This window comes from Arachis hypogaea, chromosome 5 (genome assembly GCF_003086295.3).
Source record: "Arachis hypogaea cultivar Tifrunner chromosome 5, arahy.Tifrunner.gnm2.J5K5, whole genome shotgun sequence".
Classification (NCBI taxonomy): domain Eukaryota; kingdom Viridiplantae; phylum Streptophyta; class Magnoliopsida; order Fabales; family Fabaceae; genus Arachis; species Arachis hypogaea.
Window position 1 is genome coordinate 86716 of NC_092040.1, and position 14314 is coordinate 101029.

The window sequence follows — 14314 nt, forward strand, 5'->3', positions numbered from 1 at the left end:
ATGTAAAGTTGGGCTTGGTTGCAACAATTATTAATTTTTGGCCCAATAATAATTCAGCTCTACTTTGTTGGTTATAATCTTTGAAATCAAGGCTGAACAAAATTCACACTTGGGCTTTGCAACATTTCTTTTGTTTTTGTTCGGCCCAAATTATAATTCAGCTTCATAGCAGAGAAGCATGTAGCAAGGCTAATTAGGCTTAATCCAGAATTTCATTTTCGGCCCAAATAAAATCTGCACCACAAAATTATTAATTAAGTAAATATGAGTTGAGATCAAATTAATAATTTTGTAATTAAATATTTAATAATGTTTGTTCATCATCAAAATTAAACAAGAGTTTTCCAAACTCATCAGTCTCAGCCTCAGAGGCCTCCAAGTGAAAGGATATAGCCCCGCTAGCTGCCTCCAAAATTAAGCCCATCTCATTCCTTGCAATCACACTCACATCTCTATGCACATTTCTTAGCACTGATGCATTAACATTAATTTTCACAATTCTAATTGGTGGCATCTCCTAAGTCTCTCTTAATTGAGCCAATGAAGAGTCAACTATCCTTAATTCCTTGTTTCTTGAGTTTATCTTTAGAAAATCTTCAAATTCCTTTGTCGCACACTCAATCTCCTCTTCAATTGTTGCATTGGTTCCTTTGAATACCAGCTCGTTGCGGGACCGCCAAAGTTGATTGCACAGCTTTCTTGAATAGTACGAGATGTAATAAAATAAATTTAAAAGCCTTTTTATATAGTGCGAGGAGAAGGCCCATGATACCTAAAAACACCACCTCACAATCCTATTTTGGACCACATACATCTCCAATAGTATTTCCATATTAAATTTTTTCGGCCAAAAACGATCCTTGGTAAAAGGACGTAACAGGCATCAAATTAAAAATAAATTAAACTAAAAAAATCAATCTGAAAGCAAGTTATAGGAGCAACATGGAAGATAATGAAAACCAACAACGAAAACCCAGAGTCCTTTGCTTCCATGGATACAGGACCAGTGGTAAAATCCTCAAGAAATCAATAATGTCACGGTGGCCAGAAATTGTAACACAAAAGCTGCAACTTGTGTTCCTCGATGGCAAGTTTCCAGCACATTCAAAATCCGCAGTCGCTGGTGTTTCCGATCCTCCTTACTATGAATGGTTTCGAACCAACGAGGTTACTGTTATTATAAACTTTATAGTGAAATAGTGACGATGAATTAACTCAATGTTCTAAAACATGTTGCTAATAATAGTTGCTTATGTATTCATATACAGGATCTTTCACTGGTCAGCAACTTCGAAGAATGTGTAGCATACATTGAAGATTACATGGTAAAGAATGGCCCTTTTGATGGTTTACTTGGATTCTCTCAGGTAAGCCTCGATTAATGATTTCTTCGGAGATCTTTAGGTGTTTTAATTATAAGAGAAAAGTTCCAGCTTTTAAACCATTCAATACTTAATTAGTACTTTTAGGATTGTTGACTTGAAGACAAAAAGATAAAGTAACAGCTAGTATTTGTTGGACATATAATCATCATTCACAGAAAATAATTATATATATCTAATATTCTTTTTATTATTATTAAGTTCAGTATATATATGGTACTCCCCTTCTCTTAAATTTTCCTTTTTCTTCCCATTTGATTAACCAAGCAATGATCTCAGGGCGCACTTGTAGCTTCTGCTTTGCCTGGAATGCAAGCTCAGGTAATTGTCTTCAATCCATTTTGTGATACTTAATCGATCTTGTTTCACATATAACTATCTTAGAATTGTATAAAAATATTGAGGTATACAAGTTTATTTGTAGTTAATAAAAAAGACATACATATATTAAGACAAGATGTGACTTCAAGAACAATTTTTCACCCACCAAAAATGTTAGAATTGAACAATGAATGGATAGTAGCTTAGACAGGAAGTGGTTGTGTGATGAAAAACAGAGAAAAGGAAAGGAATCTTAGCTTAGCTTTTACAGATAATGTAGAATTGTATTGAATGAAGACTGTAAATCAATCAATATTTTGGATTAATATTTTATATTTATACTATATTAGAATTTAAGGGTTGAAGATTTAGATTTTAATATAAAAATATTTTTGTTAGTCAGATGTTAATTAAAAATAATAAATTTTATTTATCACGTAACATTATTCTTATTCATTCTAAAATACTTACTAGTTAGACTGCAATCTAAATTAAAGATGAGCTATATTTGATTTGAATTGATTAACTTGAGTGACAATGATGACTTTAGGGAGTAGCACTTGCGAAGGTAGAGAAGATCAAGTTTTTGATTTTGATATCAGGAGCCAAGTTTGGTGGAAACAAGTATGAAATGCCTAAACTGGCTTCCAATGCATTTTCAGATCCAATTGATTGCCTATCTCTCCACTTTATAGGTAGGTTTTCTCATCTTTAAGAGAAAGTATAGGGAGCCAATAACCTAAGCGTATAATGTGTGTACAATAAAGATTTAGAAAGTATTAGAGATATGATTATTAGTGTTACATTGTCTTATCAGATTACACTTTTGGGATGAGTGGTTTCAGGACATGGTATTAGAGTTTCAGATTCGGAAAGTCAAGCGTTTACGTTTAGACCATTGGCTCCCTAGCACTACTCCATCTTTAATTTTCTCTACCTAACTTTTCTTTTTTAAAATACAGGTTTTTCTTAAATTCATAAGCGAAATGTTTGTTATTTCCAAAATTTGAATTCAAAGAATTTTTTATTACCAAAGTAAAATTCTTAATATTTTGACTAATTATATTTTTATTACTAAAAATATTTGAAAGATAATAAAAAATAGTCTAAAATAATAAAAAATTATCTTATTTTATATTTTTTAATTACTATTTACTTTATTTTTATATTCATTAATTGTCGTCTAAATAATTGAATAATATTAGATATAATAAAAATATAATTATAAATGAAACACATATAAAATTATAGATATTAAATTAAATAAGATAATTTTTAGTTATTGTTTCTTTAATATTACTGTTTTACTATTATTAAATGATACACGCTGAATAAAAAAGGGTGAATTAAGACATGTAAATATCTATTATTCCACTAGTATTATTAATAACAAGATATGTTTTGTGAAGGCGAATCGGATTTCCAGAAACCAGAGAGCATAGCTTTGCTTCAAGCATTTAGAGACCCTATTGTCATTCGTCATCCAAGAGGCCACACAATCCCCAAACTTGGTTAGTTTTAGTATCATTTTTTGAATGACTACTAATAATTATAATGACCGTGATTGTAATTTATTCTATACATTCATGGATTGATACAGTTTTATATATAAAAAAAAATGGAAACATTTTTGTTTATAACTACAAAAATAAAACTAAAATAGTTTTAAAGCTATCCAACTTTAAAAAAATTCTTAAATAATTAATAACATTAGCAGGTGTCTTTTAGTCTTTATCGTTTTATTTTTTGGTGACTCGGTGTCTTTTATCTTTAAACACTGGTTAGTCAAATTCTTATTTATATATTATATTTATTTATTTGGATCCGATGGTTGTTGTTTATTTGCAGATGATAAGAGTCTTGAAATTATGGTAGGTTTCATTGAGAATATTAAGAGGATTCCTATGGTAGTGAGTGACCGTCGCGTTGGCCCATTGTCACTTCTCTGAAACTTGGAAAATATCTGTAGAAACTATTATTATAAATTTATTATAACCACTCTTTTTTTTTTTTTTATCAAAGGTAGTTATGTCATTTCATTACCGAAAATGGGTCCAATTTGGACTACAGACATAAGGACAATATTGGGAGTTCAAATTTTAATAAATGCAAATAAACATAAGAAAAAAATAATAGTGAAAAACTCGCTGTCTTTGATATCAATGTATGTAATAATAATAATAATAATAATGGGCTGTTAATATTAGTGAAAAACTCGCTGGTTTTTTATTTTTTTTGGTCTTGAACTCGCTGGTTAAAAGTCATAAATATTGTTGATGTAATTAACTGAGTTAAATTATAAAAAAAAAATATTTAAAAAACATAGAATATTGTCAGTGATGGCCCATTTTCTTCAGAAGCATCTCCTTAGCGATCGATTACAGTGAGTGCTTTTTTTTTTTTTGGTATTACAGTCAATGCTTTTGTTTCGACAAATGCCTAATGATGAGGCCCAATATAAGGGTTCAATTAGAAGAAATCCGACCTTAGGTCCAAGACGTAGATCCTTCACACCAATAAGATTTGACAAAAACTTTTAACCATGAGTCCATGACTCATAAAATTTCTTAACCAAATAAAACTTATCAAAAATAAAAAGTTTTGTATTATTTTTAATTAAATAATATATTTTTATTATCATTGAACTAACTATGTAGTATTAAATTCATAGATAAGATATTTGTTCATTTTTGTGATATTTGTAATAAATTGATATAAATACATTTATATTTTATTAATTGAATGAGTTAAAATTTTAGACTTGTGATCTTTTGAAGAATTTTTTTGTCTCATTTACTAAAATTTCTATGTTATTTTTAATTAAATAATGTATTTTTGTTATCATTAAACTGATTGTGTGGTGTTAAACTCATATATAAGATGTCTAGCTTTTTTTGTGTTATTTGTAATAAATTCATATATTTTTTTATTCAAAAGATATTTAAATGTATTTCGTTAGTTGAGTGAGTTAAGATTTTTATCTTATGATTCTTTAAAAATTGTTTGTGTTATTTATCAAAAATTTATATATCATTTTCAATTAAATTATGTGTGTTTATTATCACGGAATAAATTATGTGGTATTGTACTTAGTAATTTTTGTGTTATTTTGCAAGAAATTGATATGTTCTTTTTAATTTAAAATATATTTAAGTGTATTTTGTTGGTTGAGTGAGTTAAAATTTTGGATTTGTAATTTTTTAAATTTTTTTGTATCATTCAAATTTTTTTTATGTCATTTATAATTAAAATCTGTATTTTTTATTATTGTTAAATTAATTGTGTGCTACTGATTTAAGAAAAAGAAGAAGATGAAGATAATTATAATAACGAATATAATAAAAGAGAAAAAAGAAAATAAAAAAAATGAAATAAGGAAGAGAAGAAGCAAGAAGAATAGAAAAAGAAAGAATGAATAAGAGAAAAAAAAAAATAATGATAATGATAATAAAAAAAAGATAAAACAAAAAAAAGAGAATATACAAAAAAAAATGTTGAAGAAGCACACTTACTTAAATTTGACTTGACAAGATTTGATTAAAAAAGTTGGGGGTTTAACATTTCTAATAATTTTATTAATCTTTCATCAAAATCCAAAACTCATATGTTTTAAGTTCTAAAAGGTACGATTTCTTATAACATTTTAATTAAATGAAATTACAATCATGTCGTTCTCAAATCCCGGTTTGCAACTTACAAGTTCCAATTTTCAAGTAGAAGCTTCTCTCTGTTAAAAAAAAAAAAAAAACTTAGAAGCTTCTTATTAGTTCTTTCTGTTTTACTTTACTTTTGTTTTTGCTTCTCAGCAAAAGAGACACCCGTACTTCTTTACCAATTCAACACACAACGAAGGCGTTCAAATCCAAAATCAACACGCGCCGGCTCACGCGCTACCCTTCACTCCCCAGGCTCCGCTAAGATGGAACAAACCACGCTGGAACAAGACCGACGACCTGATCCGAAGGATCCAACAGCTCACGCCCTGAACGGAAACGCGAAGAGCTCCGATGAGGCCACCGCAGAAAAGCCACCGGTTTCGTCGGGATCGGAATCGATGCGGTCGACGGAGGGATCTGTTGAGCACGCAGCTTCACCGGGAAGCGTCAAGAAGTCGGTGCGGTGGAGTCCTGACTTGGTGACCGAATCAACCTTCGTGTCGAGTCCCGAGGAATCTCGTTCCAATCCCTACTTTTCTTCATCTTCTTCGTTCAACGTCACGGGTGAGTGACTGTGCCAGCTGCTTCTAGAATTTTCGGTGCCTCTATCTCCTTGAACAATGTTTCTGAATGTTATACATGTATATTTTCAGATAAGGTGGAAACCGTTAGGAATGTGCTTGGCAGGTGGAGAAGGAAGGTGGGAGAAGCTTCCCGTAAGGCTGAGACTCTTGCCGGAAACACTTGGCAGCACTGTACGTGTGTTTTTTTTTTCTCCTTTTTCTTTTTAATTCGTGTTTTGTTAGTTGTTTTTATTTCCAAGGAATAGGGTTAGTTGATTCTATAGGATGAAACATGGAATTTGAACGACCTGTTGTGAGAATTCGGAACCATCATGAAGAAATTTAGGTATATTGTGGAAATTTTACTCTGTTTTACATGTCACTATGGAGAACGGTAGGAACTAATATTACAGTGTTGTAGAATCAAGTATGATCATGGTAACGATTGTGAGCCTGCATCTAAAGTGAAATACTGAGGTGTTTTTACGTTCCCAGCGGTGCATTGTTGGATTAAGTTCCTCTAAAGTGAGAAAGTGAAAGTTTAATCACCCTTGAATCTAGGTAGTGGGGCTCACGATGATAAAGGTTACAAATTCAATTGTGATTAACCTCTTATTTTATCACTTTAGACTCTTTAGAGAATCTTTTTCCGCAGCTGTCATTTAAGTGTGCCATACCCATTTGCTTAGGTGGTGTTTTCTTGCTGATGTATAACTCCTACATGTTTTCCTATTTTCATGAGTGACCATAGTGTCTGTTGAGTTTTTCGGTATTAATGATCACTGTAGTTAGTGGATTGTCTGTCTCTGTTGTTTTTGTCCCTATTATCATTCTTGATGACATTGAATCTCCAGCATAACATGACTGGCCTCTTTCACTTATGTCGTGATCAGTAAAAACAAACCCAAGTTTCACTGAAGCTGCTGTGGGACGAATTGCCCAGGGAACAAAGGTACTTGCAGAAGGTGGTTACGAGAAAATTTTCCTACGTACTTTTGACACAGTTCCAGGGGAACATCTTCAAAATTCTTTTGCATGTTATCTATCCACATCAGCTGGACCAGTAATGGGAATTTTGTATATATCCACTGCAAAACTTGCTTATTGTAGTGACAATCCTCTTTCCTATAAATCCGACAACCAAACAGAATGGAGCTATTATAAGGTACCTATTAAATAAAGAAATAAATATTTGAAAAATAAACCATTTTTTTCAATCTGTCTGGGTGACTTGTGTATTTGTTATTGAAAGCAGCTATATCTATTTATATTGGACTTATCTAAAGGTATTAGCCACAATGAATGCAAATTCCAGATAATGGTGATTTTTGAAACTTAGGAGGCTCATTAAAATCAATGACTAACCTTGCATATGCAGCTATTCTGGTTCTGGGAAAATAACAAGAGTTTTTTCTTTGGTGGGGAGAGACTAAGAGTTGTCTTTTGAGGTGTCATTTGCACCAAAATTTAATTACCCTGTGTTGTGCTGCTCAAAGACTCACTGATTTGAACTTTTCAACAACTGCTTGCAGGAATAAGGTTGTGTTTAACTTTCAACTGTTTGTTCATTCCGCCAAAGTGGCAATCTTTTGTACTGGTCTGATTTTGAATTTAGTGGCAAGTTTAAAATTTGTTTAATTAAATAAGCTATCCATGGAAATGTGAGCCATGGAGCAATGATAACTTTGCTTCCTTGTGACTTGGTGGCTGGTGGTCATGGGTTCAAGTTCCTACTGGACAGGAAATATCAAATCTGATTTCAAGTTTGAGAATTTAAGCCCAAGTATCTGTTGATTAAAACTTGAGCTCAAGTCTCAGCTTGATCCTAGCTATGCTTTCAAATTACTTATACAATGATATAATTATTTTATGACGATCAAATTGTTATACAAACAAAAATGTTTAAGTAAATGTGATGTAACAAATAATAAACGGAACATTTTTATTTAAACGGAACATATTTCATCTAGGACACTGTTGAATACATATATCAATGAATATGGAAGAATCAATATTCTTCATATGTTTCATCGTGAAGGGCTTCTAGGAAGATTGTTTCTGCATTTTCTAATGTTTGATGATGTAATGGTTGATAAAAGATATCCCCCAAGTGTCTTAAATTGAATGCCTTCATTATTAAGTTATTAACCTAGTGCCCTATATTAGCATGTGTTTGGGACTCTGGGTATTATGGGGTGCCCAAAGTCTTAGATTGAGTAGTATGGGATGTTTGATGTTATATTTAAGAATAGTTCTTCTCCTTTAATAGCTAGTTTTTAGGGTGTGGTTTCCCACTTGTTTTAGATACTTAACAATGGTATAGATTGAGGAGTATGGGATGTTTGATGTTGTATTTAAGAAGAATAGTTCTCCTTTAACAGCTAGCTTTTAGGGTGAGGTTTCCAACTTTCTTTAGATATTTAACAATGGTATTAGAGCCTAGCTTGCCGGCGTCATGGAGCAGGATACCTATAGACTGGATTAAGGTAAATACTGATAGCTGGTGGCAAAGTGGCTAGTGTCGATAGAGTGAAGTGGCCATGGATGTTAGCTCTCCAAAGGCGGTGTATTGTTAGGAACTTGGGTATTATGCGATGCCCAAAGTCCCTAAGTGATTGAGAAGTGAAGTGACAAAATAAGAAATCTATGTAACTTATATATATATTTTTTTTGCTGTTAAATTTGATTGATCTTAAATCATTTTCTCGCCATTTGTTCATTCTTTTTTTATTGATTTGTTGTAATATCTGTAGGTAGTCATCCCATTACATCAGCTAAAAGCGGTTAATCCTTCGGCAAGCCGAGTCAATCCCTCTGAAAAGTACATCCAGGTGATTTCTGCTGACAATCATGAATTTTGGTATATGGGCTTCTTAAACTATGAAGGTGCTGTTGAATGCTTGCAAAACTTGTTTGAAGCCAGCAGATTGCAATCTGAATAATGGTCTGTCTGTAATATTTAGACTTTCATTCACATTACATGTGCATGTTGTTACAAGAGTTATAGGTTGGTGGATTCTTTTTTCTTTTATTTTTTTTCTTTTTGTGTAGCTGTTGATAAATGCATTTGGCACCATTCAAAGTTTTGCCAATTTTGTTGATGTTATTGTTAACTAAACCACAGGTTGTGTCTGGATGAGTGGATCATTTAAGGGGATCGATCCGTTAGAGTAGTTTAGATAACTATTTTACAATTTTATTTATTATTTTATGGAATTCTAATCAGTATGTGTCAATGTAATTTCCCTTATCCCCCCCCCCCCCCAAGGAAAAAAAAAAAAAGAAAACCCTCTCGTATTCGGGCCTTGTTTTATTGCTTATCATAATTATAGAATGCATAGCATAACTCTTCGAACTAGGATGTTAAGCATAGTTGTAGGCCTTTTACCTAGTTGCACCAGGGTTTAAATCTTAGAAATGGAATATAGAACCCTTTCTAGTGTGTAGTGAGTCTGTGTAGTGTAGCTTCTTAGGTAGCGTTTGAAAGAGAATCTCTAAGAGAGTCAGAGATTGAAGGATAGAAATTAAAATAAGTCTCAGTATTATATTTGGTGTAAAGTAGAAGACAAAGACTGAAATAAGAATGAAATTTTAATTTAATTTATACAAAAGATAAAGTTAGAATTAATTAATTAAAATTAGGGTATTTTAGGTATAAAATGTTATTAAAATTATAGTCTCTGTTTTTAAAAATTTCAGTCTTCTTGTCATCACTTTTTGGAAGTATTGAAATAGTGGAACTTTAAGGACATAGATAAAAATTTTATTTCCAGGATCAACAAACATAATACTGAGTTCCAGTTTTTTAATCTTGGTTCTAATATTTTAAAATAAATGCTACTTTAGTTTCTCAAACGATGAATTTTTTTTGTTGTCTAAAGGAAAAAACAGAAACAAAGAAAGAAAAAGACTAGCTCAAAGAGCAAAACACACTAGATTAAACTACACTCTCTTTCATCGGAAGTTCTAATTCTTCTCCAGGCTTGATCCAGGTAACATAACTCATGTCACTCTTAGCGCCAGTTTTTGCTATCTAATCAGCAGTGCTATTTTCCTCTTTTCGGATATGATGAAATTGAATATTCCAATTCATCTTGACTACAATGTCATTATCACTATGTGAGCTATGACTATTAATATTACTCAAAACTAGATATCCAACTAGGGAATTTGTTTCACAAATAATATATCTGTAACCTGCTTCCCAAGCCAAATTAAGCCCCTGCCATGCTGCCAACAACTTCTAGCGTGTTATGTGCTAAAAGGAGAGAGCGTCCGAATAGTTTAACACCCAACTACCTTTGTCATTCCTCAAGATACAACCAAATCCAGCCAATTGAGCATCTCAGAAGACACATCATAGTTTACTTTGTGGGTATGATTGGGGGAGGCTCCCACTTGAATCTCCTATTTATAGTAGTGATGACGGATCTGTTGTTCTACAAGGACATCAACTCATAACTCAAGACTTCTAGCAAGCATCGCTACCTTCTTCTTCGGCCAAAGCTCTTCAAATTAAAAACATCTTGGCACCGATGTCGCCAAATCCACTAAATACCAGCTGCCGTAAGCCATTCTCTTCTTGGTATATTCCATCTAAGCCTAGATAAGAAGTCAATCAATTTATTATTGTCAAGAAGAGAGGGATCAAGAATGTTCCAAACAACTTTAGCTTTCTCATAGTCTTGGAAGCAGTGGAGGATCGATTCCAGTTGACTCTTGCACCGATGACAAGAATTGCTGACAGAGAAGTTATGGTTGTATCCAACACTCGAATTTTAAAATCTTATAAGACATGGATACGCATACATATAAAATATAAAGTATTTTTTAGATAAATAGTAATGATATTTTGATATTTTATTAATATTAAAATATAAATTAATTTTTTAAAATTATTTTTAATGTCTTATTTTAATTATATCAAATACTTAAAATATTTTTTGTTTTAATAAATAATAATAATACTATATCTAATTTTATTTCAAGAATATATATTAAGAATAAGATTGAACACACTAATACGTGATGGTATTTGGGTGTTTTCAAGCGTTTCTAGAAAAAAAATTTTATTTTTCATTAAGACACGGCTGGACATAGCAGACACGCATGTCGGACGAGTGTCAATGAGTGTCGTGTCCAAAATGTGTCCGATATGCGGACACGACAACTCATTGGAGTGTCCGTGTTTTATAGGTTGTATCAAAGCACCTCCGTCAAAGAATTGAAATCAAATAAATAAGTAAAAATGAAATATTAATCCAAATGATAGGATTAAATGAAAGAATTTTTTCCAGGACTTCTACTATATTCTAAACTTAAAATGAAACTTTTTGCTTGTTTTTTAGATAGATAACACTCACTTACCCAATTGGGAAGTGAGGAAGAGATGAATTACAAGGTTAACAATCAGAAACCAAAATTATTGAGACAGCAGCTCGGATAAACTTGTAATGAGATTTCCTATATACAAGTTGATGCCCATTTTTATACTGAGTGGTAATATTGATAACTTACTAAATGATACCTCACCTTTAAGAATGGTAAAAGTGCTGTTACACACAAAACCAGCTTATTTTGGACCATCAGTCCATTCCTTCCCTCTCTATCACTCATCTGTCAATTTAACAGCTATGAACCAATCTTAGTTATGTAAACAGCAAATGCCCTAATCTTTGTTCCTCAAGGTATGCTTTGACATTATAGCCCGTGATCATCTTTAGGAAAATGCTAAATAGTTAGATTTTTTTATTTGGATTTATCTGTCACAATGAATTGATGGGACATATTTGTTGACCTTTCATTGGATGTAGTTGGTAAGTGGTAACACTTTATTTCATTCAATATAATTATAGATTTTTATATTTTGTCAAAAATTTTCAAAAGTTTTCTTGACACTGTAACATTACTTCTCATCTATATTACCAAATTTTCTTCATGATATGTTATGATACAGTAAGATAAATTATGAGGCCCAAATTTATAATAATAATAATAATAATAATAATAATAATAATAATAATAATAATAATAACTCTTATGGAATTTGTATTATTAAATTATTTTGGTTTATCATGCAGCAAGTTACTTGGTGCATATCATTCATGATTCAGTTTCTTGTTTTCAAATTGTTGCAGTTGATTAATGGGAGATATTTTGGTGTCAATGATTTTTTATCTAAATTGTCTAAAAATAAAGATAGATGATGGAACACATCTTTTTATTTTCGAATTCTCTATAAAATTTATGCACCGAAAAACACTTTGATTAATCATGTTCCTTGATTATTTTTCCTCAGTGAAGGAATCTTTTTTGCCCACTCTTGTTATCAGTGAGTAGATTCTCTAGACCAAAAAAGAGTCATCAGAAAATTGAATGAAAGCCATTGTCCTCTAATGTTATAGATAGGTCTTGTCATGCAGCTATGTTCTGACATGTGCATAATGGATAACAGAGTGGCACTTCTCAACAAAAGTAAACACAAAACATTTCTTAATTTCCAAGACCCTAGTTATCATATCATAATTATGAACCTTCCTTAAACCATGTCCAATAACTTTGAAAGTGCTCTGTTGATGCACCATGCACCATTAACTATTAATGAACCTAAATTATTAATAGTAGTTCATAATGTCAAAAAGATGTTTAATTAAGAGAGAGACATTCACTAATTAAAAAGAACCCCTCCAAAAGTTTCTCCTAGTGGGACAGGTGTGAATCATTACAAGCTTCTACTAAGTACTAACCCAATTCTTTTTCTTTTTTCTTCTTTTTTTCCCCAAAAATTTATTCTCCTCTCCTACACGCTTGGCTGAAGCTTCTAAGTCCAAATCTTTTTGCTTAAATTATGAGTGATGTTGGTGATCCTTATGGCAAGAGATTATTAGTCTCTTTACGAAGTATTCCTTCATATCCCCCGTAGATTATCATTTTTTTCTATTAAAAAAATTAGGTGAGTCTATAATTTAAAGTAAAAGTGTGAAACGAAAAAAAATGTAATCTCTCAAATTCAGTACAATTCAAATTGCAATTTAAAAAAAAAAAAAAAGAGAGAGAAGCATTTACATTTGATTTTGATTGTATCTTGATTCTTGAATAAAATTGTAGCTCTGTCTACGTTATATTAAGCTTTTAGCATAGTCGTCCATTTTCATGACATAGATCAAATAAGTGATAATGTTATTGTTTCTTGAAAAAGAAACATGTTATATACATGTAAAATCAACTATGATATTAAGTTCTAGCTCTCAAATTGGTTTAATGCTGTAGTCGGCCCAAAAATATATTTTTTAAGATCACTACAAAAGACGTACTCTATATTATATTCACACGAAAATTCTGTGTATATCTCATATGAATTTATTCGAATTTTTTTTAAGTTCATTCTCTAAATATTATATATAAAAATAAGATTAATCTCTACTTGCACTTACAAGCATTACAAGCTTGAAAGAGAACGAAACCTACTAAACACGCTGTTTATGTTACGTGCCTCTTTGACAGACTTTTTAAATCAATTCAAATTAATTAACACGCAAATATATAATTTCCATTTTTCAAAAGATTTCGTTTCTTTTTTTCAAATTTCTTACCAAATTTGTTGGATCTCATTCTTGCTTCGTTTTTTTTTTCGATTTTCATGATTTTTGAAATCAAGTTTTGAAATTGTTTTGAAGATAATGGAATTTCAGAAATACATTCAAACGGTTACAGAAAGAATTACAGATATACATCCAAACGGTTACAGAATACACCCAAAAGATTACAGAAATATACCCAGAGCATTTAAGAAATACACCCAAAACATGGGGGAAACAGTATATTTCTTCTTAAAATCTTTTAATGTTTTGCTGGTTAAGGATGAGGCACATGGCAGAGACAATCTAGAAAAAAAAAAGCCTAGAAGAACAGTAAAACAGTACGTTGAATAATGTTTTTTCGTTTTTTCTGATAATTTTTTATGGAGATTTGTATCTTTTCTTCTTGATTTTTTTTACTCTTCGCGAAGAGTTGGAATGTGTCTTCAGAATCGTAATTTGTTTGGAATGTCGCTTGAATTTTGACGATTTGCGTTTTGATTGAAGAAGAAGAGCGTGTGTTGGACGCTCGATTTTAAAAGAGTGGTGTGCGTGTTTTTTCTTATAGTTGGACCAACTTATACAGCTTGTAAACAAAAAAGGCTTGTATATATACGGACCTCATAAAAATATGCAATCTAACCTAAATCGTTATATCTCTTAGACTAATATTAATTTGAGTGTCAAATTTTCTTATAGGTACCTCACCGATCGGTTCGAGAAGCATTATCCAAAAGTCTCTATTTCCCTCATTTAAATTCATCCAGGTAAATCTTCACTGAACAATATTAATAGTTTAAACAATTTACGATTGA

General features: G+C 31.4%; 2 protein-coding genes across 3 annotated transcripts; both read left to right on the forward strand.

Moving 5' to 3' along the window:
• Window positions 1-608: 608 nt before the first annotated feature.
• Window positions 609-3846, forward strand: LOC112799927 (uncharacterized). The gene is made up of 6 exons (XM_025841919.3): window positions 609-1167; window positions 1269-1367; window positions 1662-1703; window positions 2254-2398; window positions 3113-3214; window positions 3552-3846. The coding sequence occupies exons 1-6, from the start codon at window positions 943-945 to the stop codon at window positions 3650-3652; spliced, it is 714 nt and encodes a 237-aa protein (XP_025697704.1). The 5' UTR covers window positions 609-942; the 3' UTR covers window positions 3653-3846.
• A 115-nt stretch (window positions 3847-3961) lies between these two features.
• LOC112799929 (putative GEM-like protein 3) lies at window positions 3962-9147 on the forward strand. 2 transcript variants are annotated; one of them, XR_011861757.1, is made up of 5 exons: window positions 5344-5923; window positions 6013-6114; window positions 6816-7087; window positions 7301-7461; window positions 8676-9147. XR_011861757.1 is itself a non-coding variant. In XM_072196159.1 (4 exons), the coding sequence occupies exons 1-4, from the start codon at window positions 5623-5625 to the stop codon at window positions 8862-8864; spliced, it is 864 nt and encodes a 287-aa protein (XP_072052260.1). In that variant the 5' UTR covers window positions 3962-5622; the 3' UTR covers window positions 8865-9147. The 2 variants fall into 2 exon arrangements, 1 of the variants encoding a protein (XP_072052260.1); XM_072196159.1 differs by lacking the exon at window positions 7301-7461 and having other exon boundaries at window positions 3962-5923.
• The last annotated feature ends 5167 nt before the right edge of the window (window positions 9148-14314 follow it).